Source organism: Mus musculus, chromosome 6 (genome assembly GCF_000001635.26).
Source record: "Mus musculus strain C57BL/6J chromosome 6, GRCm38.p6 C57BL/6J".
NCBI classification, from domain to species: Eukaryota; Metazoa; Chordata; class Mammalia; order Rodentia; family Muridae; genus Mus; species Mus musculus.
The window spans coordinates 88,189,465-88,217,269 of NC_000072.6; the positions used below are offsets into that span (position 1 = coordinate 88,189,465).

Genomic DNA, 27,805 nt, shown 5'->3' on the forward strand with positions numbered 1-27,805 from the left:
GCAGTCAGCCCCTGTCGAATTTCCTGCCGGTCCATCCTTCCAGCAAATGGTTGTGGGGCACCTACTGTGTGCTAGCCTTTCCCTTGGAGTCGCCCAAGCAACCACACAAAGCCAACGCGTCGGAGGGCACCTGCTGCCTCTCGCGCAGCGGGCCTGGGAACGCGAAGCCGCCAGGTGGCGCTCTGAACCCGCGCACCGGCCCAGCCAGCCGCGGGGGTCGCCCGCTCCGGCTGCAGGGGAGGAGCGGTCGGAGGCGGGGCTCACGCCGCAGGTTGTGTGACTTTGGGTTTGACCTGCCTGGAGATGAGCTAATCCCGCTGTATAATAGACTCCGGGGAGATAGGAAAATGGCCGCGCGCTATCTGCGTCGCCATGGGGACCATCGCCCGCGGGCGGGGCGCGGGCCTGGAAAAATACAGCCTTTGTGGCGGCGCGTGTCACTCACGGCCGGGACCTCGGGCGGCGGGCTGGGCTGTGTTGCCCCAGCTGCAAGGCCTTGGCCGAGGGGCCCCAGAGCCAGCACCAGGACCCCTGGGCTGTCTCAAACTCCACAGTCACTTGCCCGGTGTCGCTCTCCAGCACTCCCCGACCGAGCGTACAGCCATCTCATCCTCACAGCCAATGTCCAACCCAGAGTCTGCACAACACAGGCTCAATCAAGGCCCGAAAAAAAAAAAAAAAAAACCGGTCCTTACCTTCGCGCATCTCTCTGCACACCTAGTCGTTCTGGGTCCACACTGTCCCACAGACCCGTGCGTGTTCCAAAGGCCTGAGTCCCCGGCACAAACGTCAGCTACCGCTTCCATCCAGCAGCTTTAGGAAGACACCTTGTGGAGTGCAGCCTGCAAAGTGCTACACATACTTGGAGTGGCTTCGAACCCCTCTGTTCCGCACCCTCAAACAACATCCTCCAAGGCTAGGTACTTGTAGGCCCTCAAAGTAAATTGTCTCGTGCACTCGGCGCACATTAGCCGCATGCTTCCCACGAGGCCACGTGCAGCAACCCTACCCGCCAGCCTCTTGGTGGCCTCTGCTCTGGCACTCGCCACAACACTCACCATGCATGTGCGCAGGGTCTCGCACACGTGAACTTTCTCGAGGCACACTTACTCGCACACTCACATCCTTGCGTGCTCAGGGTCCACGCGCTGCCATACCCACGTGTTCCTCCAAACACACCAGGCAGAGCCGGGGCGCACACTCGCCCCGGCGAGCCCCCCGCGGACTTTATCAGCCTGCCCATCGGCGCGCGGATCTGTGGTGGTAAATGCTGCATTCGATGGCGGGCGCATTTGTTGTGTGCGCTCTGAAAGGGCTGCGATAATCTGGAAGGCAGAGATAAGAAACACCATTTATTCCGCGGCACTTTGGAAACAATTCCCAGCCCTGTACAACCCCATTCTCGGGCAGCCTCCGGGAGCCGGGCAGATAACGATTGGCTATTCATTATCTTCGCCGGGAACAAAGATTAGCCGGCCGAGATGAAAAATTACCCGGGACAGCGGCTCAGGCCCACTCAGACCCCCCTGCCCGTCTCCACCACCAGGCGATCCTTGCCCTGTCCGGGGTCCCAGCCCTAGCTCATGCCTTGCCGGGTCTCCAAGGACCTAGCTTCCCTTCAGCCAGGCCAGCTAGGCCTCTACATCTTTGGTCCTTACATTTCCCTCAGACCTGCTTTCTTTCCCTCCGCCCACGCCTCTCTGGGCCCTTCTCTCCTTGCTCCTTGCTCCTTGCTCCTTGCTTTACTCATCTGTTTTCTTTAGTCCCTCTCCAGTCCGGCATCTCTTCCTATGTCCATGCCTCTCACTGGCTGATACTTTCTTCGCCTTTATGCCCACCTCTCTGATTCATTCTGACACTTGCTAATTGTTTATTTCAGCCTAAGTACCCCAGTCCCTAGGCCCATCCTGCCAGCACTTCTGCCCCTTTGCGTGACTACACTAAAAAAATAAAATAAAATAATAATAAATCTGTTCCCAGGACCCCCTGCTTCTTGTTTCTCCCCTTTTCTCTAGAGCTTTCTGTCACTGTGACTCCAATTCACTCCATCCCAAGTTCTGGGCCTCATACTGCCTGCCTTCAGAAGATCAGATTGAGTGGCTCCTGTCTCTCTAGTCAGCCCAGTCCAGGGAAAAGAGAGGACTGATTGTCTCAGCTGCAGTTCCTAGGACCTTCCTCTATGAAACAAGGCAGACCTAAAAATAAATAAATAAATAAATAAATAAATAAATAAATAAATAAGGGTCTCTGGGGACACAGGCTCTACCAGGTCTCTAGTGGATTGGCTCAGTGCTCCAGGTCTGGCTGACCATATCCCTACCCAATAGGAAGGGGGCCTGGGAGCTGGTGGTCCCAGCGAGGCCACCTCATTAGAACGGTTATTCAGCATGGCCCTGGTAATAGCAGATAAGGCTTATCAGCTCATCTCCCCCTCCCACAGACATACAGAAAGTGCCAGAGTAAATGGCACCCCGGGGCTCCCCTGGCTGCCTGCCCTGATGGTTAGGGAAGGTGCGGCTGGCTAGGGAGCCTGCAGGGTACACATACTGTCTCCACACCCCTCCCCTTCCAGACATAGAGTAACCCTGGCTACAGAAACACAGATCCAGGATGGAAGGATGGTCAGAGGTGCCCACCCCTCAAGCATGGCCACAACCATCAAGCTCCCCCCCAAAAAAAACCATCAGTGTCAACCAAAGCAATAGCTCCGCAGACATATGTTTGCCCCCATCTACCTTCAGCTCCAAGTTAGACATCAACACCTGCCATTAAGACAAGCTAGCCCCGAGTGGCAGGACATGCCTTTAATCCCAGCACTTAGGAGGCAGAGGCAGGCATATCATTATGAGTTCCAGGCCAGCCATGGTGACATAATAAGACCTTGCTTTAAAATAACTGTATGGCCACACAACTGTATGGCCTCAGATACACAGACCCCCCCCCCACTGCCCCAATGAATTAATACAATTGTCAGTAAGTATCCAGACACATTGCAAACATCTCACTTGTGTACACACACACACACACACACAGAGAGAGAGAGAGAGAGAGAGAGAGAGAGAGAGAGAGAGAGAGAGACTATTAAAGATGGAAACAAATGCATGCCTAGATATATACACAAATGTACAAAGGTATTACACTGATTAAGACATACTTATAGATACCGACTGCCTATCACATGATTCCTGAAGCTGATGGTCTATCTCAGAGAGATAGGTGCAGATGCAGAGACATTCACCCAGTGCCACAGATACTCTCTTGTGTGCATTTGTGGGGCCACACACTGGTAGCAGTCGTGCTGTGACCTTCAACCCAATACAAATGCTTAGGGACACCCTTAAGTTTTGCAAACACTCCCGTGAACTCCCCATGGTGAATACATAGGCCACTGGGCACATAAACTGAGCTGCGTGTAGACGGTACATACACAAAGCAAAAGATTCAGAAAGATCCAAAACATCTGGTGCTACAAGGATGTGGTTGCAGGGACTGACCTACTCCCTGGATGGGGCACGCCAGCATGCAAGGTCTTTCCGAGAAGAGAGAGTCTGTAGAGTTCTTTGAATTTCTCAGAGGGGTTTAGGATAATATAAGGAATGAATTCTCATTGCTATCTAGCTCAGGTGCCTCCTTAAGTTGTAGACTGCCACGAGGCTTCCTCCCTTCTAAGGACAAACGTTTTGCTCTTCTTGTGGCTCTCTCTGATGCAAAAGGTTCACCAAGAATGGGCCAGAAACTCCATTCCTAAAATGCTTCTGAGTTGGGAACTGGCATCTGTGGGGAAGAATGTGGGAAAGCATCTACACATAGCCAAATGTGCAGGAAGGATGGGAGGTGTGTGTGTGTGTGTGTGTGTGTGTGTGTGTGTGTGTACATTATATCTATATGTGCACCGGTGTTTGTGTGCCAGAAAGCCCCTGTCTGGGGACATCTACACAGTGCATAACGGTGTGTCTGAAAGGAGGGGCAGGTGTCTGTGTACTTGCTTGTGAGGGAGAGTCTCAAAAGAGAGACATCGCAGGCTTTCAGAGATTACATCCCTGAGAGCAGAAGTGCTTGCGTGGCCCTGAGAAGGCGGGAGTGGCCTGCAGGGTGTGCGCGCCTCGACTGACTAGTGGCCCAAGCCTGGCCAGCCCGGCGGCTGGACCAGGCAGACAGGGCGCAGAGCCCGGGCACCCTCCTGCCCCCCTGCGGCGTTCCCTCCCCCCCTCGAAGTGATGTCGAAATAAAAAGCTGCCGCTCTGCGGCCGGGAACCGAGAGACAGCCAGAACCAAGAGAGGTGGCCAGGCCAGCGGGGCGGTAGCTCACTGCTCAGGTCTCCCTGGCCTAAGATCACCTCAACCATAGCCGGTCTCGGGGGACAAAAGCGGCTGCCTGCGCGACGAGCTTGCGTTCCGCGCCGCGGGGGCCCCACTGGTGACCGCCGCGGCCGCGCTGACTCCCGCGGGCCGACCAGCCACGCCGCTCACACCGCTGCCTCCCTGCTGAGCCCTGGCCGTGGCCGCCCGAGGGCGCCGCCCACCGCGCCGCAGTCGGTAAGTTCCTGCACTCGGCCCGCGCCGTCCCGAGCCTCCCGGTCTCAGGCTGGGCCTCCCAAAAACCCGATCGCACGATCCTTCTAGTGGCTCAAACCCAGGTCATCCGGAAACCCAAAGGCCCGCCTGGGGGCTCCTGCCTTCCGTTTTTCCGGAGCTCTGGACCTGGAGACCCGGCTTTCCAGAGCTTTGCGACGCGCCCCCCTCCCACCCCAGAGCTGGGGCCTTTGTCTCCGCGGTTCCCCACCCGCGGGTAGCGGCAGCGGATGCGCCCAAGCCGGGCTGCCCAGGCTCTGGCTGCACCTGCCGGCTAGTCCCGTGCACCGGCTTTGCGCGGCTTAACCCGGCTCGCTCCTGCTTGTGCCCCCCGCTCGAAGAGCCCCGCGGCCCTTTATCCTGTGTGGCGAGGGTGCAGGTGGGGGAGAGCGTAGGGTATGGAAGTCTTTCCATGCCCAAGTCGGAGTCGGAATCTTTTCAGTGGGATTTCAATAAGAACGAGGCCGACGCAGGCTAGGGGATCCGCCGTGCATAGGCGTAGACGGCGCTCTGGGCCTGTCTGGACGCTGGGCATTGAACCATTCGGTGGCGGCCGGGCTCGAATTTGAGCTTATCCCAGCGGTGAGGGGAAAGGTCTTGTATTCAGAAGGACCTCCCGAGTGGCATCTTCTCCTTTACCAGAAAACAGGGAAAGAAATTCGTTTGTTTTTGAAAAAAACTTGCCTCCCAAGGTCGGGAACATTTGGGGGGTGAGTTCTGGGTCTACACTGTGGTTCAAATCGAGATTCGTTGATAAGCAGGCAGGATCCAGGAACCAGGTAGAGCCAAAGTGTCTGCCAGGCGTCTGGAGAGCGTTCCCCAGCCGGGTTGACAAATTGCAAGCAAATTGCATCTAACGAAATGCATTTAGCAGTTGTCAAGTCGCTGACCCCCAGGCCTCTGAGTAAAGCATAGCTGTTGGCAAGGAGGGACAGCCCCCCCCCCGTCTGCTGATGGGGTATGGAGGCTAGAAGTTAACCAGAAATTGCAGAGCCCTAGGCACCTGGCACCAGCGGGCCAGACACCTGGGACATTGGGTCCCAGTCCGTGGATTTCCAAAAGACTCAGAATAAAATGGCAGATGCTAAGCCTTCTGATTTTGAGGCGCTGGAAGCGAATTCCAAAGAGCAAGGAGCACCGTTTAGAGGCCCTCTGAATTGATGGGTGCTTCCAGGGACATATCTGAGTCCTTCACCTAGAGGAGACCCTGACCAGTAATGGACAAAGCTCCTCCACTTTCTTCCCAGTGTCCCTCAAACCTTGTGACCACGGATGTTGGGCTGGAGGCCTCCGGGTTGTGAACGACTTCTTTTTGGAAGGCAGCCCTAAGCTAGCCGACCACTTAGCTGCCCTTAGGAAAAAGGAGAGAATTAGTGTGCAAGGAGAGGGTAACCCTGTGATCCTAGAGGATGGCTTGGAGGAGCGAAGTTTAAACAAAGGGCAAGTGGGGGGGGGGGGACAGCGTGAACTGGGGGCTCCCAATAATTCCACCCCTTTCCAGAATGGTTTGCAGGAGCCGGGCCACACCCAGAACAGGGCCTGGATCCCAGAACCCAGCTCCCACACAGGAGCACCCCTTGCACTGTCCCCTCTCTGTAAACACTTCCAGTTCTCTCTCTCTCACACACACACAGACAGGCACAAATGGTGGTTAGAAATTTTCGTTTGGGAGCCAAGCTCCCTCTGGTCTCCGTGGAAGGAAAAGGACAATTTAGTTCAGAGAAGAGCTCTGGGTATGCTCCAAAATGAACAACAACAACAACAACAACAAAACATTTAAAAGGCAAGTGTCCACCTGAAGGTATCTTAGGAACCTCAGAGTGGGCGTTTGTAAGTTGAAATAAATCTGCTTTCGTTGGGGGGGGGCGGTGGGGTTGGGGAAAATCGAATCTAAGCCATCTTGGGAACTGACTCGGACCTCCCTGTTGTTTGTTTGGACTTTTTAGTGGTGGTTCATTTTTGGCCTAGTAGTGGCTTCTTGGCTTTGTGGATCTACCTGATTCACACACGTTCATCAGCATCAGCACAGGCTCCCCTCTATTCGCCAACTCAGTGCTCTGCTATCCTAGCCTGCAATTTTCCCTTTCAGACGGGTTAGTTCCTGCTGGAAAACCCAGCAGACCCGCATCAGACGCAGGGACTCCAACCTCAGCAGGGGCTCGGCCCAGCTGGCTGGTTGCTTGCAGTTTCCAGAAGGCAACCTTGGGTCCTCAAAGGACCTGGCAGGACCACCCTCCTCCTCTCCCATGCCCAGTCTGTGGGCAGGCTAGGCTGTTGCGGGTCTCCTGAGGCCCAGGCTCAAGCATAGCTTAACCACCCGGTTAAGCCCTTGTTGCATGGCGATTTTCTGAGCTGCCGAACGGAGTAATTAAATCCCCCTCTGTACTCCGCTCTGCGCCAGCACCGTGAGAAACCCCGGGCTCTCGTTTCGAGTGGGAACCCACCAAGCTTGGCCATTTTCACCTCTATGACAGGCAGGACGCTGCCCGGTCCGCAATGTGGCATGGAAAAGACAACCCCCATCTCGTTCAAACAGGGAGATAATTTTAATTGCGACTTTGGGAGAAAAGAGGGAAATTACCTGCTCCGGGCGAGGGGGAGGGTATCTGCTCGGAGACCCCCGCCTTGACAGCCGCCGCGCCGACTCGGTCAGGGCAGTTTCCTCTGCGCACCGCGTTCTCCTCCTAGAACTCTGCAGGGCCATGGAATTCGGCCGCATGGGGTACCGTTGTCGAAAATGGGGTTATCGCCGGCTTTGAGAGGCCTTTAGAATCTCCTGCTAGGTTCCAGGGACATAGAACAATCTGGAAACTCCACGACGATTTCGCCTTGCTCGTTAATGGAGAATCATGGGCTAAAGGCTGGGAGAAGCCGAGAAAGCCTTCCCGAAAGCGGGTCCTAAGTGAACCGCGCAGTGGGAGCGCGAATCTGGCTGGCACTGAGACCACCCACCTGCCCAGCCGACCCCGAGGCACTGCGGTCTCGCGCCCCTCTAGCCCCTGGATCCCTCTTGCTAGACCTCCCGCCTCGGCTGGGCGCGGACTCCCGAGCCTCCTGGGCCCCTGATGGCTCTGGAGCACAGAGGCGCGGGGAATACAGCGGACAGCAGGACCCCCCCCCCCCCGCGCCAGGGAGCAAGAGGCGCGGGTTTCCGGTCCAGTGGAGTTCTGCACCCCGGGCCCCAGGCCTTTACCTGTTCCAGGGCCTCGGACAGACAGATGGACGCCAGCCGCAGAGGCCAGAGGAGGCCCTGCCGTGCGCGCGCCCCCTCAGCGCTGTCCGCAGAGGACCTGGGAGGGGGTGACGGGGGCGCGCCCGAGAAGCTGAGCCCTCCTGGCTGGGCGCCCCCCGAGCCGAGGGGACCGAGGGCTTTCCACCCTCCTTGGATTATTAAAAAGTTCATTTCCTGGCGAATCGGGTGACGTCAGGGGCCCGGCGTCGCGGTGGCGGGGCCGCCGGGCCGGAGAAGCCGCCTCCAGTTACCCAATTACGGACTGTCAATCCTGCCGCCCCTCCCCCATCCTTGGGGGCGGCGGGGACCCCAGCCTTTCCCCAGCTCGGGACCAACCTGGGACTCCTCTGGAATTATTCTTTAGGGGTTTCGGTCCCTGCAAAGATAGAGGAGCTATGTGGAGGGCTCCAAGCTTGGCCAATCCATCGCACCTGTCTAGATTCCCCTAAAAGTCTTGGACTCACAAGCTTCTTTCTGGACTCTTGGAGTTTAGGTCTCCCATCTATAGCCAGGGAGGGAGCTAGGTTTGTATACTCGCCACTGAACTCACTTGTCTCTCCAGAATGGAGGTGTTGTGGAGAAAAACTCCAGGTGACTTTGGGGAAAAAGTGCTCACAACATTGCTTCCCTCTCCCTAAAGACCGTCTCGGGGACCCTTAGAAAGAAAAAATATATATGGTTAATACCCCGGGAGTCTCCCTTCAGCCGACTCTGGCGCCAGTTTCCCGCTCCACGGCCTCGCCCCAGGCAGTTCAGCCTGGTGGTCTACTAAGGCCCCGCCCGGAGCCCTTCCCCCTCCCTGGGCCACTGGCTTGACCGCGACCATTATTGGTCTAGCACAGCCTCAAGTGTCTTAGTGCTCAAAGTTCGGGTGCCCTAGAGAAGTCCACAATCCCTAGACTCATGTTGTCCAGCGGATCCTACCAGCCTCTTGCACAGCTATCCCTGATAGAAGGACAGAGAGTTTGGGGAGTCAGTTGGATTTGGGCTGGCCGTCGTCCGTAGCAGTGGAGGTGGGGCTCCGCCCGAGAGTAGAAAGCTGTGGTCCCAGCAGAGAGATACCCAGAAGGTGCACGTCTCGGCTCCTGGGAAGTCAGGGACCCTATTCGTGCCTAGTTGCTGGGAGGGCAGAGGTTGGAAGACCTGAGCGTCTGCCGGAGGGGTGCAGGGTCTGCCCACGGCGAAGGTCCCCTGGGGGGGGGGGGCGTTGGCATCAGAGGCCGCAGAGAGGGCGCTGGTAGGGGGCCAGGCAGCCTAGGAGGCCAGCTTGCGGGTCATTCCCGAAGTCCAGCGGCCAAAGCGGCGGGAGCAGCCAATGGGGGGGCGGAGGCTGGGCGGCGCGCGGCGCTGATTGGCTGGCGCCGGCTTCATAGGCGTGCGCGGCCCCCGCTTCACGTCTGTGCAGGAGTCGGCAGCTGGCGCCAGGGCGGCCGGAGGATGCAGAGGGGCCGGAGCCGGGCGGGCCGGAGGCCGAGACGCGCGCTGTCCCCCACCCCTATCCCGTGAATCCGCCGGCCCTGGAACGCGCTGTCGCTGGGCCCGCCGTACCCGGGCTCTCCTGGTGTCTCTTACTCTCTACTGCTGAGCCCTCCCCTTCCCGCGCCGCTGCGAGTGTAAGTTTGAGGTTCAGGGGGCTTGTGGACATTCCTAGGTTGGAGGGATCTCTGTGGAGCTCAGACCAGGATCTCCTGTGGGCGATTACGTTCTTATGCTTTGGGGAGAGGTTGGCTGACTGCTAGAGAGTGCATTGGGGACCGGCTCGCAGCCCCAGGAACTGCGGGTGCGTTTTTTGGGGTGGCCCGGGGTGTTGGGGGTTAGTTTGTGTATATATTGTCAAAGTGTTACGGGGGCGTGGGAGAGCGTGTGCCCCAGAGTGGATGTCTAGGCAACTGTCTCTAACTTTTAGTCAGAGTTTATGTGTTTGTGTGCCCAGAGGACAGGGGCACGGTGTGAGAACCTGATTTCAGTTCCGCGTGCGTTTTGGGGGGGTCACCGATGTCAGGACCTATCCGTGTGTGTGACCTCGTGTATGTGGAGTTGCGTCTGTGGGAACGCGAGTTTCCCTGCAAGTGTATGAGGCTGAACCCCTTCCTTCACCTTCCTTTCGTTTTAAACCTTGCGCTTTCCTTCCACCCGGGACTGGTCCTCAGTGAAGCTCCGATGGAACGTCTTTGCTCTCAAGACACAGACTTTGGGAATGGGGGTGTCAGAAGGCGGCAGTGTCCTTCACATTCCCTCTGTTATCCAGGGCCGCCCCACCTTCGCCTGGTTCCCAAGACACAGTAGTGGACCATGGAGGTGGCGCCTGAGCAGCCTCGCTGGATGGCGCACCCCGCCGTATTGAATGCGCAGCACCCCGACTCGCACCATCCGGGCCTGGCGCATAACTACATGGAGCCAGCACAGCTGCTGCCTCCCGACGAGGTGGATGTCTTCTTCAACCATCTCGACTCGCAGGGCAACCCTTACTACGCCAACCCGGCCCACGCGCGCGCGCGCGTTTCCTACAGCCCGGCGCATGGTGAGCTTTGGCCCCCGAGGTTTCTGGAAGCCTGGCGCCCGGGCCAGGCCTTGGAGGGGGGACGGCCTGTTGCTGCTTCCCGGATGTGGGATCCACAGGAATCTGAGCAGCTGCGAAATCGGGCCTAAGAAGATGGAGGCAGGGACTTCTTAGGGAGGGTCTGGGACCTGTAGGGTTTCGGTCCATTTCCAAGTGTCTTGGCGGGGGTGGGGGTGGGGGAATCCTTCTGGGCCCTGTCCGGTGGGGCTGCTGTGTCACTTGTCCTTCGGCCTTTCACTGACATTGCTGATGATTACAGGCTGAGGTGTTACGTTTCTGATGTTTTAAAGGGTGGGGCTGCTGATGGTAGTTCGCTGAGTTGTGATCCTGTGTGCCCGGGTCATGGCTCTGAAGCCCCTGGTCATCCTCACCCCCTTTCCCTCTGCACAGCCCGTCTCACCGGAGGCCAGATGTGCCGACCACACTTGTTGCACAGCCCAGGCTTGCCGTGGCTGGACGGGGGCAAAGCAGCTCTCTCTGCCGCCGCTGCCCATCACCACAGTCCCTGGACCGTCAGCCCGTTCTCCAAGACCCCGCTGCACCCCTCAGCTGCTGGAGCACCCGGAGGGCCTCTGTCTGTTTACCCAGGGGCTGCGGGTGGGAGCGGGGGAGGCAGTGGGAGCTCCGTGGCCTCCCTCACCCCCACTGCAGCCCACTCGGGCTCCCATCTCTTCGGCTTCCCACCCACGCCACCCAAAGAAGTGTCTCCAGACCCCAGCACAACAGGAGCTGCTTCCCCGGCCTCTTCTTCTGCAGGGGGTAGTGTAGCCCGGGGTGAGGACAAGGATGGCGTCAAGTACCAAGTGTCACTCTCCGAGAGCATGAAGATGGAAGGCGGCAGTCCCCTGCGCCCGGGCCTAGCTACCATGGGCACCCAGCCTGCAACACACCACCCGATACCCACCTATCCCTCCTATGTGCCCGCCGCAGCTCATGACTATGGCAGCAGTCTCTTCCATCCAGGAGGCTTCCTGGGTGGCCCCGCCTCCAGCTTCACCCCTAAGCAGAGAAGCAAGGCTCGCTCCTGCTCAGGTAAAGGCAGGTGTGGGACTTCAGGGCCTGTGGGTGTGGTGTGCCTCTGTAAAAGGGGTCCGTGGTCTGATAGAGGGGCCATGCTAGGGCGCCTGATTTAAGAATGGGTGGTGGTCATCTCTGATAGTCCACAGGCATTTGAAGTTCCCTGTGGGGAGGAAGAAACCCCTAAAACTTTCATCCTGCCGTTAAGTGCTCCTAGGAACCCCCATGTTCAGCTCCTCTCCGCACCCCTCCTCATGGCCTCCTCTCCAAGGTTGACAAGTATCAGCTAAAACACAGAATGAGGTTCCCTGTCTCCCTCCCCAAACGTTCAGCTGAGACCGAGCAGCCTCGTGACTGGGCGTGGGGGAGAATGGAGGCTGTAGGTGAGGGAAGGAGTCAGTGTGTACTTATGTGTACGTGTGTCTGTGAGCGTGTGTGCATGCCGTGGGCACTGCAGAGATCTAGGCCCTAGAGGAATCTGGTTCTCCAACTCTGCTAGTCCAGTTTTAGGATTGCAGCGGCTCCAGATCTCCTTGGAGATTTCCCCAAAGCAAAATTCCCAAGGCCTGCTTGCATCCTAGTGACCCTGATCCCTCTCCCTGGGGGTAGGAGTGAGAACCTGTGCGGGTGCCTGCACCCCTTTGCCAGCTGCAGCTGGATCCAGCTAGGTTTGTCCAGCCATATGGCCCTCAGGCAATAACCCGTGGCTCCGAGGCTCCTTCCCATAGCTTTTAGCAAGGGAGGGGGGAAGGCTTCCTCCAAAGTTTATTTCTGAGTTGAAGAACCAACTTCTCATAGGTGACTTAGTTCCAACTAGATCAGGAAGAATTTCCATGGTACTGAGCTACTAAGCCCTCGCTCCGCTGAACTCCAGCCCCAACTTGACTCTTGTCTCCTGCTCTACTAAGACCAGAGACTTTGCCCTTTTTTGCAAAGTCTTGGCCTGTTTGTAGCCCTCTCTTCCGTGTTTGTTTTGTATTCTATTTAAGCTCCAGATGGCCAAAAACAACAACAGAAAATAAGGCCACCTAGCCTAAAGTGAAAGAACTTATTTATTTCATTTTAGAAACAACTTTGATCATTGAATTCTAGGAGTTTGGCTGAAAGGGAGCCCAACTGGAGGAAGAGAAAAGGTTTCCTGGCCTTAGCCGGAGCATAAAGACAGCGAGGGGCTGATGGGAGAGATGAGAAAAAGACTTAGAGATGCTGGCTCAGTTGGGCAAAGTGATAGAGCAGCAGAGAGGCTCCCCCAGACCCCAATCCTGGACAACTGTGGCCTGAGCTGAGCGAGGGACAGTAGCCTGTGCTCTGTAAAACCGGCCTTCAGTTCCTTTTCCGGGTAACTTGCTGCTGGCTCTGAGAACCCCTGGCAGCCTGCATTTGCTGTTTCTCTTTGCTCTTCCTCAGCAACATCAGAAATGAGAATTTATCCTTAAAAGACCCTGGACTTCTTTTAAGGGGACTCCTTGAGTCCCTCTTTCTGCCAGGGGTGGGTCTCCCTTAATACAACCTTGATCCTCTGGCTCTGTGTAGAGGCTAAGCAGGCCTTGTGTCTTTCCTTGTTCCCTTACAGAAGGCCGGGAGTGTGTCAACTGTGGTGCCACAGCCACCCCTCTCTGGCGACGAGATGGCACGGGCCACTACCTGTGCAATGCCTGTGGGCTCTACCACAAGATGAATGGACAGAACCGGCCGCTCATCAAGCCCAAGCGGAGGCTGGTAAGAAAGGGCACATCATGGGGCAGGGCAGGGCCACGGTGGCCAGTGGCAATCTGGGCAGAGCGGGTTAGTTAAGTGAAGAAAAAAAAACAAAACAGAGAGGGGGAAAAAAAACGAAAACAATCCAACAGCAAACCTTCAAATGCAGACACTTCACCACCTGAAATCCTCTTATCAGTCAAATCATTTGGGGGGTCAGTCAGGTCGGTCTTCGTTCTGGCGGATTCTTTCCTGCCAAATTTCCTGTCCTGCAGCCTCCCTGGCACCCCCCTCCCCCCGCAGCTACCGGGCACCCCCTCCTCTGGACACCCCCCCACCCCACCCCCCGCTGAAGGATTCCCAGAGCCCATGGTCTAGCAGCCCACCCTCAGGCTCTGGTCTCTTATTCGCTCTTTTTAAAAATAGGGCCATGAAGTACTTTTCCCTATGGCTGCTCTGGCCGCCCTCCCTCGCCTCCCAGCTCCCGGTCTCCTCCGCTTATTTAAATAACACACAGCGGCCACCAAAAAAACCTGCCCTTTATTATTTTTCCATGGAGTCACCTATACTGTGTATTTTCATTTGAGTGATTTTTTAAAAAAATGTCCTTTCGGATCTCCTGCCGGAGTTTCCTATCCGGACATCTGCAGCCGGTAGATAAGGAAACTTCGTGTATCTGTTTCCGGACCGGCAAGTTTTCAGAGCCACCTCGACTCAGTCCTGCCTCTTGCTGGGCTGTTTTGAAATTTCTAATACCCTCCACTCTGCAAATAATGTGTAAAATGCTAAGAATAATAAATATATTTTTTCAGGGCGAAGTGATTTATGAGTTTAAATCGTTCACCCGCTTTGGGGCCCTTTTTCTTTTTTTTTCTCTCCCCCCCACCCAGCAGTGTGAGGGCGGTGCAGGCTGGTGGGGGTGGAAGGAGGATATGCTGCTGGCCCCTGAGTCAGAATTCCAGCTTCAGCCTGCTTACTCACCCTCCCTGCCCCCGCGGGCAGGCCAGCTCTGGTCCCCTCCATGAGCAGGCTCAAGCCCGGGGCCTCTCTGGACTCGGCTGGACTCGGCCCCCTCCCCACACTGGCTGCCGAGGGAGTTCAGTGCTAGGAGTTGCTGGGTGGAGGTGGGGTGTGAGGGGAAGAACACACAGGAGTAGCGCTCTGTTTACCTGAGGCAGAAGGGATGGCAGGGGGTGATCTGTATTCTAGGAAAAGCCCCCCTCCCTCTTCCTCCCTCCCCACATTTCAGTCCTTCTAGAGACCAGGCCTCCCCTCTTCCACGCCTCACCTCTGGCTGGCATTTCCTGGGGGACTGGGACGAGGGGCTTGGTAAAAGCAGCAGGTGAGCGCTCTCAGGGCATACGGCTCTAGGCCGGCAGGAATGGAAGCGCCTTTGCTCCAATAGTCTTTTTGAAGCCTCTGGCTAGTATGACTATTGATTGCTAGGAATGCTGTTAGTGCAGTAAAAGGCACTGAGTGTTTAGATTTTAAACTGTAGTTAAATTCAATTTAAATCTCTCCTGGCGACTCCTAGATCCTATATAGGACAAAGCAAGAACACACTTTAATCCTGGGCTCCAACTTCCTCAGGGCTTTCTGGGTTCTCCTGGGCAGTGCAGGGTCTTGTTGCCTTGGCCTCCCAGCCATGACTCACCAGGATTCTGGATTTCCAGGGGAACAGTGGGGGAGGAGGCATGCAACTGGAGACAGCAACTCAGGATGGTCACAGGACTAAAGTCTCCGTGGGACCTGTTTCCTTACCTGTGAAATTAGACTGCTGGGCGGTTAGGGGAAGTGGTGCTTTTCCCTTCTGTGTCGACAATCCTTTAGGTTCTAAGAACTCTTTATTCCAAAGTTCTGTGATTCCCAACTAGTTTCCATCTCAAATTCTAAAATTCCTCGGTTTGAGATGCTTTGATTCCCCGGTAGGACCTATCGCTCCAGGCTCGGCGGTGGGGCTGGGAGTGGTGCTAAGGGCCCAGGAGGAGGTCAAGGTGGGGCGTGGGAGACAGCCTCTGACGCTACCCCTCCCCTCCTAGTCTGCTGCCAGAAGAGCGGGCACCTGTTGTGCAAATTGTCAGACGACAACCACCACCTTATGGCGCCGGAACGCCAACGGGGACCCTGTGTGCAACGCCTGTGGCCTCTACTACAAGCTGCACAATGTGAGTGCACCCCACCCCTCCCCGGGGACCTCAGCTCTTTGTGCTGCCTGGCCAGCCAGCGGCCCCAGCCACAATCTCCAGCTTGGCTTGGCTTGGGTAGCCGCAGCCGACAGCCCAGAGTGCCAGAAGGACGATACCTCTGTTTCGGAGGTGGGACCGATGGGGGCAGGGCAGGCAGGGACCGGGTACCTGTGATAGGAGAAGTTGGGGACAGGGAAGGGTTAGAGGTGTTGGAGGACGCAGGCTGTGCAGGCATTTAGTGATCTGGGAACAACCATGTGGACTGTTAGACCATTCACTCTTTCTTGAAAAGATGACAGTGAGGGCTTAAGGGGGCTTTGGTGAGTCACATTGGGTCTGGGCTGAAGGTACAGTTCCTGTCACCCTGGGGATACAATTAACTCAGCCTGCCTCGACCTGTGGAGAGAGTTTGGAGGGATTTGTGTGGGAGGCAACTTCTCCTAAGGGCTCCGTGGCTGTCCCCAGGTTAACAGGCCACTGACCATGAAGAAGGAAGGGATCCAGACCCGGAATCGGAAGATGTCCAGCAAATCCAAGAAGAGCAAGAAAGGGGCTGAATGTTTCGAGGAGCTCTCCAAGTGCATGCAAGAGAAGTCACCGCCCTTCAGTGCGGCTGCCCTGGCTGGACACATGGCACCTGTGGGACACCTCCCACCTTTTAGTCACTCTGGACACATCCTACCCACGCCCACGCCTATCCACCCTTCCTCCAGTCTCTCTTTTGGCCACCCCCACCCGTCCAGCATGGTGACTGCCATGGGCTAGGCAAGCCTCCCACTGGACAGACATGGACATCAAGGGTGGTTTGGCAGAACCAGAGCGAGGCTGGGCACTCCCAGGATGGGTGGAACATACTCTTGGCTCCCGCCCATCCCAAGAGACCCACTTCCTCCTGCCAGCCTAGCCTGGCCGAAGCCACCTCTCCTTGGAGGACTCCCAGCCTTGTGCCGCCATTACTGTGAATATTTCTAACTGGGCTGCAGCTCGCGTGTGCCCGGGGTGCTGCCCAGAAAAGTGTTTTCACGGAGAGTGTTTGTTTGGAGAGCAAAATGGACAGGTTTACAGATTTATAGCAAGAAGAGACTGGGGATAGAAAAATGAAACCTTTTTTTTTCTTTTTCTTTTTTTCTTCTTCTGTTTTATTTTTTTGATGGAGAAAGGAGTAGGCAAGAAGAAAAATAATTTATTTTGCTCTTATTTCTTACAAGAACGTGAAGACATGGAGGCGTGTGCTATTTGTGTTCTTGGGGTCCTTCTTTGGGACCTCCTGCCACCAGTCAGGGCTCTCGGGGGCAGACTTAGAGGTCCTCAGCCTGAGCCTCCTTCACCCCAGCCTGCCTGCAGGGTAGCCCCTGCCCTGACGCAGCCCTAGAGGGCAGAGACAATTGCAGGCGGTCCTGCGCAGATTCCCAGGCCAGGGCTGGGTCACAGGAAGGAAACATTCTCTGGAAAGGGGAAACGTCTCCCAGATCATTCCCCTGGCTTCCAGAGGCCAAAGCTGGTGTGACCCAAATGGGCCAGAGCTGCAGCCTGTGCTCTAGGCCAGTCGGACCCCTGTAAATACAACCTTCTTTTCTGCTAAACCCTCGGCCCCCTCCCCCTCTAAGATAAATAAGAAAATACTCAAAGCGAAAACCAAACTGCATAAGCTTAACCCGCTGATGAGTGGTTTTATTTTGAAACTCGTTTTTTGGGTCCAGTCAATTGTACGTTGCCACAGAAGCCCCGCTATGGAAAAAAATAAATAAAACCTACAAACCAGGCCTGAGCTTCACAGTCCTTTGAGTGGTTCTTGGGTCCCACAGCCCTGGCAGGGGGCTCGGGACAAGGGGGAATCTTATGCTCTTGGTTTCTGGGAGACAGGGGGCAGGCAGGCAGTGGCCCTGTGATCCCAGGCTTCTGTTCTGCTGTGGCTGGCTGAATCCTTCAAGGTACAGTTGTACATAAAAAGTGTCCCAAGCTTCGATTCTGTGTGTGGTGGTGGCAGTGGTGCAGCAGCCAGCAAGGGGGCCCCGAGTGAGCCCAGGGAGACGATTGTGCTGAGTCAACCAAGTGCAATATCGGTGTCCAGTTGCTGCAGAGCACCCTAACCGGAAGTAACTTATTTTGTGCTAGTACCCGCATAAGAGAAGAATCGGCAGTATTTTCTGTTTTTATGTTTTGGGCTTGTTTTATTTTGAATTAGTGACCTAAGTTATTGTTAACTGTGTACAACATTTAAATATTGTCTGTAAAAATTGTATGCTACCCTCTTATTCCTTTAAAGTGAATACTGTTAAAAATAATAAAATACTTTTTGTGAATGCTGTCGCCTGTTGAGTGGGTCCCTGGGACCCCTACACCCCTGCTGGGGTTTAAGCTGTCAGGTGGCCTTGTGTCTGCTGTCTCTGTCTTTCAGAGAAAGGCCCATTTGGCTAAAACCTCCTCCCCTGGGGCCCATGGGGATGGGCAGGACTCTTCAGCCTGTGCTCTTCTGAGAACCTAAGCAAGGAACCTGATTGGGTTTTTTATAGAACCAATAGCCGAACTGGCCCCATTCAGGTCCCTCCAGTGTGGTCATCTCTGGTTTCTAGGGTACCAGGTTGCCAAATCTGTTCATTGACATACTCGATCGCCCGGTCCTGATTGCTGCCTTGGACCAATGATCCAGGAAATCCACTGATACCAATATTCCTAACGAATGCATCTGCCGTCATGCCCTTAGTGACTGCTAACCGATCACCACTATGTATCTGGTCGCTAGCCTGCACACAACAGGACCACCAGTCATCCCTGGCAGTGATGTTGGCAATTGTCAGTAGTCACATGCCTAGAGTCTGTCTCTCATCAAGGAGGTTTCTCATGGCCACTGTGTGGACAGATGCAGACTACCAATGGTGTCATTGGTAATGTGCATGCACGCATGTGTGTGTGTGTGTGTGTGTGTGTGTTTGTATGTGTGTGTGTGTGAATCGTGGGGTTTCTATATTGCTCAGGCTGGCTTCAAACACGTAAGCACCTTCCCTCCTGAGAAGTTGGCATGTGGCCATTATGACTGGTCACTCAGTGTCTCTTTAACAATGACTGGCCCTTGGTCACTTGCCTCTGATCATCTAACTACCCTTGTGCCTAGCAACCACACCTTCTCACAACCACATCTTCTCTGATGCCCTGGTACCAATGCCCCTGAGGGCTCATCTCTAGTCACCATGATCTTGTTACAAGTGTCAAAGTCTGATCCGGGCACCCCCATTCCCCCACGTCTCTTAAGCCCCACACTCCTGACCACTTGCTTCCCTAACTAGTCCGTGGTTAAGAACCAGTAATTGGTATATCTGGTTACTGCACTTTAGTGTCACTAGTGCTGTTGATCCTAACATATCCCTTAAGTTTCTGATCAACAGTCTCTCTTCTACCCTCAGCTCTCAAGCACTGAAGACCTCATGATCCTAGTAACCCCTGTCCTGAGTCACCCATGTCCCTGACCAGTGGCTCATAATATGTCCAGTCAACCATAGTCTTGCCTGAGACCTCTGAGCTGACTCCTGGTCATAACTGTATGTCTGTCTACACCTTCTTGGATAAAAGAATCTCTTTGATTCAAGTCACTGAGCATGTGTCCCTGGTCAGTGGCTTCTCTCTGCTCATCATCTCTAGCCACTTGGGTCTCTTGGCTGGGGTCCCCATTGACTACTATTGCTGTCAACATTCTTGCTCCTCAACACCCATCCACACCTGGAGGCTTTCTCCTGAGTCAGACTGCTGTGCTAGCTCACATAGCAAAAAGCAAGTCTCCTAGGAAGAACCAGCACCTTGGCCATCAGGGTGTAGTGAGGTTGTATCTCCAGGGCTTTGGTCTCAGGACACTGTCCTGGCATGCCACCATTACCCTGTCCTCATCTTTCCCTGCAGATCGGGCACCTGAACCAGACAGGCGGCAACCTGAAGCTTAGTCGGGCTGCTGTGCTTCCCCCACAGGACCACCACACTGGCCTTCTGGCCTCCTGCTAGCTACAGGCACAGTGAAGCCCAGGAGCAGCTTTCTGCCTTGTCCCCAGGTGTGATAGCAGATGTATTTAGGAATGGGTTATGCATGGGTGTGTGTGCATGCGTGTGTGTGCTGTTGACAACCCCCTTTTGTCAAATACAATTATAGGCGTTGGAAGACTCATCTGTGAAAACAAATAGGAACCCCTACACCCTTCAGAGGAGGTAATGTCCTTGGCTTGGAGCAAACTTGTCAGGCCAAGTCCAGGTTCTGAAGGAACCATCTAGAACACTGGCTCTCAACCTGTGGGTCACGACCCCTTTTGGAATTGAACAACCCTTCCATAGTGGTCACATGCCAGATATCCTACATATCAGATTATGTTTTCTAATAGTAGCAAACTTTTCCTTATAAAGTAGCAACAAAATATTTTCATGCTTGAGGGGTCGCCCATAACATGAGGAACTGAATTAAAGGGCTATAGCATTAGGAAGGCAGAGAACCACTGCTGTAGAACCTGTAGTTTAAACCCAAGAATCAAGAACCACAGCTCTGCACTCAAAAACAAGGGACCTATAGCTCAAAGACAGTGTCTAGAGCCTGGACACTCACATCCAAAATGAGCAGCTCGCAGCACGGGGCCCTTGCATCCAGATCCACAGAGTCCAGAGCTGGGTTCTACATCTAGAGCTCTCCTGGCTCTAGCTCATTACCTAGAACTTAGCAAGAACCCCGAAGTAAGGCCCGTAGCCCAGTGTCAGAATTGAGATTCCCCCCAACCTACGAAGCCTAGAACCTGAAATCTGGAATGTGGCACTCCCACATCTAAGACCTGGAGCTTTCCAGAGGACCCAATGGCCAGGAGCCAAGCCCAGAACTCAGAGTTTACAAGAGGCCACGATGACCTGGCTTATTTCCTTTCTCCTGTTAGCCCAAAAGTTGAAAGCATTCGTCCCAGGTACAGTCTCAAGTGCTGGGAGGCAGGCCAGGAGGAAGCCAGCAGGTAAGCGGCTTCCCTCTGTTACACTCAAGAACACCAAAGCATTCTTGAGAGAGGTGTTCCCCTCTGTGTTGAATAGGTCCATTCTTCATGCATCCTTACCTGTGGAGCTTAGAGGCTACCTGTGAGGAGGAGTCATCCTCCGGTCAGTGTGAGACAGGCTGGTGGCATGAGAGGACCTACAGGCTCATGGCTCAAGCAAGCTACTTGGAAGTCTAGGCTCAGGGGGCTCCTGGTCTTAGAATGTATTCCCTCCTCCATACAATGTTTAGACCATTACTCGTCCCACCACTCAAGTCTTTATCCGGTAAAGAATTAGGGTTCTGTGGACAAAGCACCCAGGCAGACCAGGAATCACACTAGTGGCTGCCGTAAGCAGGGTGACCACTGTCTTTCCAATTCCTGCAGGATCCACACCACAGCAGCCAGGGTGGAGCAGCTCTTTGTTCCATCCGTGTGCACCCAGGTGGGGCTGGTCAGCGCAGGCCCTCCCTCCCTTCCTCTTCTGGGATACTTCCAAGTCTGGCTTCTTACTCCCATTTTCCATAGTAGAAACCCAAACCTCTTGTGTGACCTTTAGGGACCAGCTCTGTCCTTCTCAGCCAGCTCCAGTCTCCTGGTGAACTGTCCCTGCAGGAGGCGAGGGGAGGGGTCTCACCGATCAATCCAAGGGCCTCTCAGCAGGGAACACAGCCCCAGGGAGAATTTGGGAGGAATGCCAGCCATCCACCTCAGGATAGGACCAGCTCACCTGAGGCAGGGAAGAAGACAGACAGAGTGGAGCCTTTCCCAAGGTGGGTGGATCCTCAAAGAGTTTATGAGGCAAAACAATTTGATTTTTTAAAAAAGACAACAACAGCCAGGCTGTGGTGGCGCAAGCCTTTAATCCCAGCACTCGGGAGGCAGAGGCAGGCAGATTTCTGATCTGGTCTACAGAGTGAGTTCCAGGACAGCCAGGGCTACACAGAGAAACCTTGTCTTGAAGAAAAAAAAAAAAAAAAGAAAAACACAAAAGATACAACAATAATAGTAACAACAACAATAAAAATAATAATAAACCCCAAACAATTCCAAACTTAATCTGGAAAAACAGACAAGTCAACAGAATCAGTCTGAGGTTTAAGGTAAAATGGAATGTGTAGCTTGTGTATGTGTACATGTGAGTGTATGGGGAGGGGTTGTATATTGTATGTGAGTATATGGGGAGGGGTTGTATATTGTATGTGAGTGTATGGGGAGGGGTTGTATATTACATGTGAGTGTATGGGGAAGGGTTGTATATTACATGTGAGTGTATGGGGAGGGGTTGTGTATTGTATGTGAGTGTATGGGGAGGGGTTGTATATTACATGTGAGTGTATGGGGAGGGGTTGTATATTACATGTGAGTGTATGGGGAGGGGTTGTGTATTGTGAGTGTATGGGGAGGGGTTGTATATTACATGTGAGTGTATGGGGAGGGGTTGTGTATTGTATGTGAGTGTATTGGGAGGGGTTGTATATTACATGTGAGTATATGGGGAGGGGTTGTATATTACATGTGAGTGTATGGGGAGGGGTTATGTATTGTATGTGAGTATATGGGGAGGGGTTGTATATTACATGTGAGTGTATGGGGAGGGGTTGTGTATTGTATGTGAGTGTATGGGGAGGGGTTGTATATTACATGTGAGTGTATGGGGAGGGGTTGTATATTGTATGTGAGTGTATGGGGAGGGGTTGTATATTACATGTGAGTGTATGGGGAGGTGTTGTATATTACATGTGAGTGTATGGGGAGGGGTTGTGTATTGTATGTGAGTGTATGGGGAGGGGTTGTATATTACATGTGAGTGTATGGGGAGGGGTTGTATATTACATGTGAGTATATGGGGGAGGGGTTGTATATTACATGTGAGTGTATGGGGAGGGGTTGTGTATTGTATGTGAGTATATGGGGAGGGGTTGTATATTACATGTGAGTGTATGGGAAAGGGTTGTGTATTACATGTGAGTGGAAAGTTGTCTAGAATCCTCTGTCATGGCCGCTGAACCTCTGCTTTTGCTGTGAGGACAGGCAGATCTGCAGGGACCCAAATGAGCCTAAACATATACTATGATTTACAAGGTAGTAGATGTACAGAGGTACCGTTACCCCAAATCTGTGCAAAAAGCTTTGGGATGAGGAGATTCCAATAAAAATACCCAGAGTCTAGCCTGCTTCCTCCCAGTCTCTCTTAATGAAGGATAGCCACGCTCAGACCCCATCTCCAGCAGGTTCCTAGGTCCTGTGCCTATCTGGATCTTGGGGACATTGAGTCTTGACAATACCATACATATTGTATACTTACTTTGTTGCTGATTTTTAAGATTGGATCTTTTTCTTATGTTTTGCAGTGCTGGAGATGGAACTCAAGGGCTCCTGTGTGCCAGGCAGGCCACACCCTAACCCTAAAGATAGAATCTTGAGACCAAGGATTACAACCCACCCAGCTGGATCACCCAGTTTGGTTCCCCCTCCCCCAGATAAACTGTCAGCAGGACACTGGAAACAAACATAAAGGTTTTCTTTTACATCAGAGAGAGAAAGCAGGATAATAAAAAATGGGATGGGGCTGTGAAAAACGGTGCATAGAGTCATTCCAAGGCGCGGGCACTCACGGCTGTCTAAATACCTCTCACTTTCAGAACAGTCTGATAAACCTGAGATCATGCACACTCGAAAGAGAGAAGGGGAAAAAACCAAATCAATACTGACTGCAACAGGAATAAAAATAGTAGTAATAATAACAACAGTAATAGTAATTACTACTACTACTACTACTACTACTACTACTACTACTACTACTACTTTTAAGAAAAAGGCTGGGCGTGCTGGAGCCATTGTGGCTCAGAAGTTAAGAGCAGTTGCTACTCTTGCAGAGAGGCCTGTAGTGAGCTACAGCATGGTGGCTCACAGCTGTCTGATGCTTTCTACCAGCCTCCTCAGGCACTGTAGAGATTCAGACCTGTGTGAACATGTGTGCAGGCAAACACATGTATAAAACAAGTGTTTTTAAAAAGTAGGGGGTCAGCAAGAGTCGACAGCCCGTAGAAAGCAGGGACGCAGGCAGGTGTCTCCATGCCACATCCACAGAAGCACTCATTGTAGCTAAAAGGTAGCAGCTACCCAGGGGTCCACTGAAAGGAGGGGCGATAAACTGAGCTATCCAAAGAAGATGGCCGCTCAACTTTCAGAAGGCACTGATAATACATGCTACTGAACAGACACTAATGCCAGGAAAAGCCAGCCAGCCACAGTGCAGTGGGGTGACCCCGTAGGCCTGAAGGTCTCCAGAGCCAAGGGTTCACAGAGACAGCACAACTTGGTGGGTACCAGCATCTGGGAAGAGGGTAGTGCTGGCTTGGGGCAAGCTTTGGTGGAGAAGATGGGAACGTTCTAAAGGTTTATACGTATTTTAGATGGGGTCTCATGTAGCCCAGGATGGCCTTGGAATTCCTGCTCCTTGTGTCTCTACCAAGAACTCGGCGTGCACACCATAGTGGTCTGGGAAGTTCTGGACCTGGCTGGTAGGGATAGTTTTGAGGCATTGTAAATGAGAATCACAACACTGACTGAGCTGCAGTCACCATGACACTTTCCTGAACGTTAGTTAACAAAAGGTAACTTCTATGGGATGGGATTTTTCCTTCTATCTCCCAAATGTTCCATAATGGAGTTAAATAACGTCAACGATAGATTTATGTTCACAATTAATTATTAATGTTTAAAGTTATGTTTGCAGAACTGGAGACAAGTTTGCAAAATATGTAAAGACCCAGAATAAAAAATATAGCATGATAGGGTCATTTAATCCCAACACTCAGGAGGCAGAGGCAGGCAGCTCTCTGTAAGTTCAAGGTCAGCATGGTCTACATAGTGAGTTCCAGACCAGCTAGGGCTACACAGTGAGACTGATACGGAGAAACAGCAACAACAACTAGGATGAAGAATGCAACAAGTCGCCCACCTTCCAAAGGAGAACATGAGGAGTCACCCCACAGATGGGCAAGTGCAGCCAGAAAGCAATCTTACAAGTGTGGAAGCTCAGTGAGGTGTCTGTGAGCCACCCCCACCCCTGGCCGCAGTACTGGCTCCCCAGGGGTCACTATAATGGACCATGCAGAAACAAATCCCCTGCATGACTGCATCCCTAGAAGTGACCAGGATCCAAATGGTCCCTGGTCTTGCCAGCATATGTCAAAATGCTAGAAAGCATGAAACAGGGCCTATTGTTCTGTATACAGCAGGCTGTGGCGACTGTCCTGTTCAAGTCTGGAGTTTAAGCCCGAACCCTGGCATATTGGAGGGACGATGCTCTAATCTTTATCTCAGCCATTCCTTTTTTTTTTTTTTTTTTTTTAAAAACAAAATCTCACTGTATTGTTCAGGCTATCCTAGAACTTTTTGAATCCCCTGCCTCAGCCTTCTGAGGGGTTAGGATCACAGGTATGCCCCAGTAGGCCTAATTATGATGTTTTGTTTTGTTTTTTATTTCAACAAACCTGTTGTGGTAACACAATCCCATCCTGGAAGAACAAGGCAGAAGTTCCAGGCCAACTGCTACAAACTGCTACAAAGCAAGTTTAAGCCAACCTGAGATTTTGATAACCTGTCTCAAAGAAGCCAACAAACACAGGGCATATACTATATGCTCAACGTCTGTATCTTCATGTATGAGCCAAAATGTCATTTAAATTAAAAAGTAAAAAAATGATTGTGTTGGACTAGGGGTATAGTTCTCTAGTGGAGTGCCTATCTATCATGTGGGAAGTCCAGGGTCCAACCTTCTGCTGTACAACAGTTTCTGCTAACATTGAAATATTCTGTCTTGTAGAGAAGTTTCTTAAGCAGGAAGGTAAACAACTCAAAATACATCTCAGGAAGTCCCTAAAACTGACCAGATTCACTAGGCCGCTTTCTGCCAGAGTAAGCAAGAAAAGCTGAGAATCCCTCTCAGAGGGGCAACACCAAGTTATAAGGAAAAGTAGGAGACCAGACTAGCTGCCAGGAAGAAGCAGAAACCGGCCGAGCTGCCGGGAAGGTTTACACCTCTTCCTGGAAAGGACGCCCTCCACCCTGTCCAGTGCCTGTAGGCTACGCAGTGAACTCCTGGTTCCCGGCTTTGTGAGCTGTCACCCTTGCTGGGGTGGGCTTTGGTGATTCAGCCGTCTCTGAGTCTTTTGTGCTCCTGTAAGTAACCCCTCACTATCCTGTAAATAGCCCCAGTATAACTCTGGCTCACCAAGTTGGACTTTGGTGGTATCTTTAGGTCAGTCCATCATGGGCTCCCTATCTGGGATAAGTAGATGTGTGTGTGTGTGTGTGTGTGTGTGTGTGTGTGTGTGTGTGTGTGTTGGGTCTCCCCAGGAAAAGTTTCATCACAAAACACCCTCGGCATCACATATACACACACATAATAAAAGTGGAAACATGTCCAGGAAGATACCTAGCCAAACAGAACAGTGACTCACTGAGAAGTGGCTACTGCTCCTCAGGAAGGGCCATTTTACTTCACAGACATGCTAATACTTTGATGTGTTCCCAGTACTTAACCACTCTGTCATTTAAATAACAGAGAATTGCCTGCAATAGTTGCTGGCTGTCCTTTCCTTTAACATTTCCAGAAGAATCTCTCTATAACCCTTGTAGCACCTCCGTATGGAGGTAACTTACCAGACTTCCTCCTTGGAGGCTCTGAGGGCCACCCTGGTACTCTACAATGTCACTCAGAATTGCACAGGTCTGGGGGAGCTGGGGTGAGGGGTCGGAGGTGAATACAGACAAGACTCTCCTCTTCCTTGCTGTGTACCCTTGAACAAGCGGCTTAGCCTATTGGAATGTACATCAGTAAAACTACACAGAACCTTCCAGGCCTGCTGTAAGGGTGACTGGCATGAGGCAGGTATCGGGTCCCCCGAGAGGCCGTCCAGCAAGGAGACTGACAGGTAGGTAGTGTGTACACTGTGGCGATATCCTTCCGGTGGTCCCAGCCAGGCACCTTCCTTCCAGATCCTCTCCCTTTGGGAAACAGTAGGATGGGCTGGGGCATTCAGCAAGCGCATCTGCATCTTCCCATTCCTGCCCGCACCACCACCACTCCAGCTTAGATTGGGATCACAAAGCTGGAGAAACTGAGGCTGATGGGAAAAGGGGGTAGTTCAATTCTTGGACAGAACAGGATAGCTGTGGTAGGGTTGTTCTCCTGGAGAGGGTGGAGGGCCCTGCCAGCTGCTGACCTAGCCCATCTGTCCAGGCCCACGGCCACGCCCAGCGTACACTGGGACTCCCCAGGGGGCCCTGGGAAAAAAACCTCCCGCTGCTTTCCCCCTCCCTCCCTCCCCTCATTGTGGGTGGGTGGAGCTACTCTGGGCTAAGCAGTAGCTGCAGGCTGTGAAACAGGTTCTAACTCTAAAAGGATGCTGGTACAGCCCCCACCCCATCCCTCCTCCGTACTCAGAAGACCTTGTCCTTCATCTTCTAGGCCTATTCTACTCCACTCTCACAGGTAAGATCACCACATATTCTTTCTTAACCCTTTAATCTAAGAAATATTTCAGACATCTTAAACATAGTAGGTGACATAACCATTGCGGTCTTGGTATGTTTCACGGTACATTACACCTCATGGTTTCTGTTGCCAGCAGCCAGGTCCCCAGCCAGGTTCCCTGCTGTCCTTACCAGGCTAGACCTGAAGGCAGTCCCTGCCTGGCACTCCCTGGAAACCAGAGCTCTGCTGGGGAGGAATTATGAAATCCTTGCCAGGTCCCTGAAGCTCGACCCTGCTCACTCTCCACAGCTGTGGAGATCCTGTAGCTTCCTTCAGAGACATACCTGTGTCACAGTGGCGTCTTATGTAACCAGCAGTGACATCATCAAGGACATCTACCCTCTTGGCACAGTTTCCACCCACCCTCTGGCACACAGCAGTGGGAGCAGGAGAATGGAGGCTGTATAGAACGTCTGCCCCCCACCCTAGCTACCCTGACTCCCTTCCCCTCACACCCTTCTGCATGAGAAGACAGGGCAGGGGAGGGGTGGGGAGGGCAAATCAGGGGTGGGGGTGGGGAGGGGAGACAAGGCTTCCTCATTCCTGTGCCAGGTTTCCTCAGTAAGGTGGACTTGCATTTTTCTGCGTGTTTTCAGATTTGACAAATGTGGTAGATCTCTGCTTACCTGCAGCATATTTGTCCCAAGACTCTGATAGGCCCTAGAAACTGTGAGTACTATCCAGTCCTGCAGGCAGTATGTTTTCCCTATTATAAAGTTCAGTTTATAGGTGAGGCTCAGTAAAAGACTAACAACATTAATAACAAAACAGAACAATCCCACAATAAAATCATCACCAGCCTCTCTCCAGCCATTAATTAAATGGAATGCATATATCTGAATACAATCAAGGTTCTGAAGTCAGCTAAGTGACTGCCAGCACTTACTTAGTGGTGGGCAGCACACACCGTGGATCACTGGATGAAGGATGTAAGTGGCTGATGGGTGGGCAGCACACACACACTGGATCACTGGATGAAGGACATTTTATGCTCTGGACAGAATG

At 53.1% G+C, this 27,805-nt stretch overlaps 1 protein-coding gene and 1 long non-coding RNA gene across 15 annotated transcripts in view, besides 4 other annotated features; one reads left to right on the forward strand and one right to left on the reverse strand.

Annotated features, from left to right (window-relative positions):
• The window catches only part of Gm38708, a 56,437-nt gene extending 47,617 nt beyond the window's left edge, over positions 1-8,820 (reverse strand). For 6 of the 13 annotated variants that reach the window (XR_001785312.2, XR_001785311.2, XR_001785309.2 and 3 more), the window contains exons 1-2: positions 7,154-7,919; positions 696-2,195 (exon numbers count right to left, since the gene is read on the reverse strand). This is a non-coding gene — a long non-coding RNA (predicted gene, 38708). Of the gene's footprint in view, positions 1-695; positions 2,196-7,153; positions 8,460-8,728 lie in introns of those variants that run through there. The other 7 variants (XR_001785308.2, XR_001785306.1, XR_001785303.2 and 4 more) reach the window with 7 other exon arrangements.
• Positions 159-558: an enhancer, noted in NCBI's record as "Gata2R8 preCRMcc fragment". NCBI's record gives its function as "erythroid enhancer when transiently transfected in human K562 cells and when stably integrated in mouse MEL cells" and the evidence as "EXISTENCE:reporter gene assay evidence [ECO:0000049][PMID:17038566]".
• Positions 159-2,549: a biological region, named in NCBI's record as "Gata2R7 and Gata2R8 erythroid cis-regulatory modules".
• Positions 2,318-2,549: an enhancer, noted in NCBI's record as "Gata2R7 preCRMcc fragment". NCBI's record gives its function as "erythroid enhancer when transiently transfected in human K562 cells" and the evidence as "EXISTENCE:reporter gene assay evidence [ECO:0000049][PMID:17038566]".
• On the forward strand, positions 4,427-17,568 carry Gata2 (GATA binding protein 2). 2 transcript variants are annotated; one of them, NM_001355253.1, is made up of 6 exons: positions 4,427-4,536; positions 10,053-10,325; positions 10,755-11,396; positions 12,955-13,100; positions 15,119-15,244; positions 15,731-17,568. In NM_001355253.1, the coding sequence occupies exons 2-6, from the start codon at positions 10,097-10,099 to the stop codon at positions 16,028-16,030; spliced, it is 1,443 nt and encodes a 480-aa protein (NP_001342182.1). In that variant the 5' UTR covers positions 4,427-4,536; positions 10,053-10,096; the 3' UTR covers positions 16,031-17,568. The 2 variants fall into 2 exon arrangements, with proteins under 2 accessions (NP_001342182.1, NP_032116.4); NM_008090.5 differs by lacking the exon at positions 4,427-4,536 and adding an exon at positions 9,200-9,417.
• Positions 13,445-13,989: an enhancer, noted in NCBI's record as "Gata2R5 preCRMcc fragment". NCBI's record gives its function as "erythroid enhancer when transiently transfected in human K562 cells and when stably integrated in mouse MEL cells" and the evidence as "EXISTENCE:reporter gene assay evidence [ECO:0000049][PMID:17038566]".
• Positions 17,569-27,805: the final 10,237 nt, after the last annotated feature.

Excerpts from the sequence above, each read along its gene's own strand:
- Gata2 (NM_001355253.1), top strand. The coding sequence starts at position 10,097 with ATGGAGGTGGCGCCTGAGCAGCCTCGCTGGATGGCGCACCCCGCCGTA. Across the intron at positions 10,326-10,754 it reads TTCCTACAGCCCGGCGCATG|CCCGTCTCACCGGAGGCCAG; the intron begins GTGAGCTTTGGC and ends CCCTCTGCACAG. Across the intron at positions 13,101-15,118 it reads TCAAGCCCAAGCGGAGGCTG|TCTGCTGCCAGAAGAGCGGG; the intron begins GTAAGAAAGGGC and ends CTCCCCTCCTAG.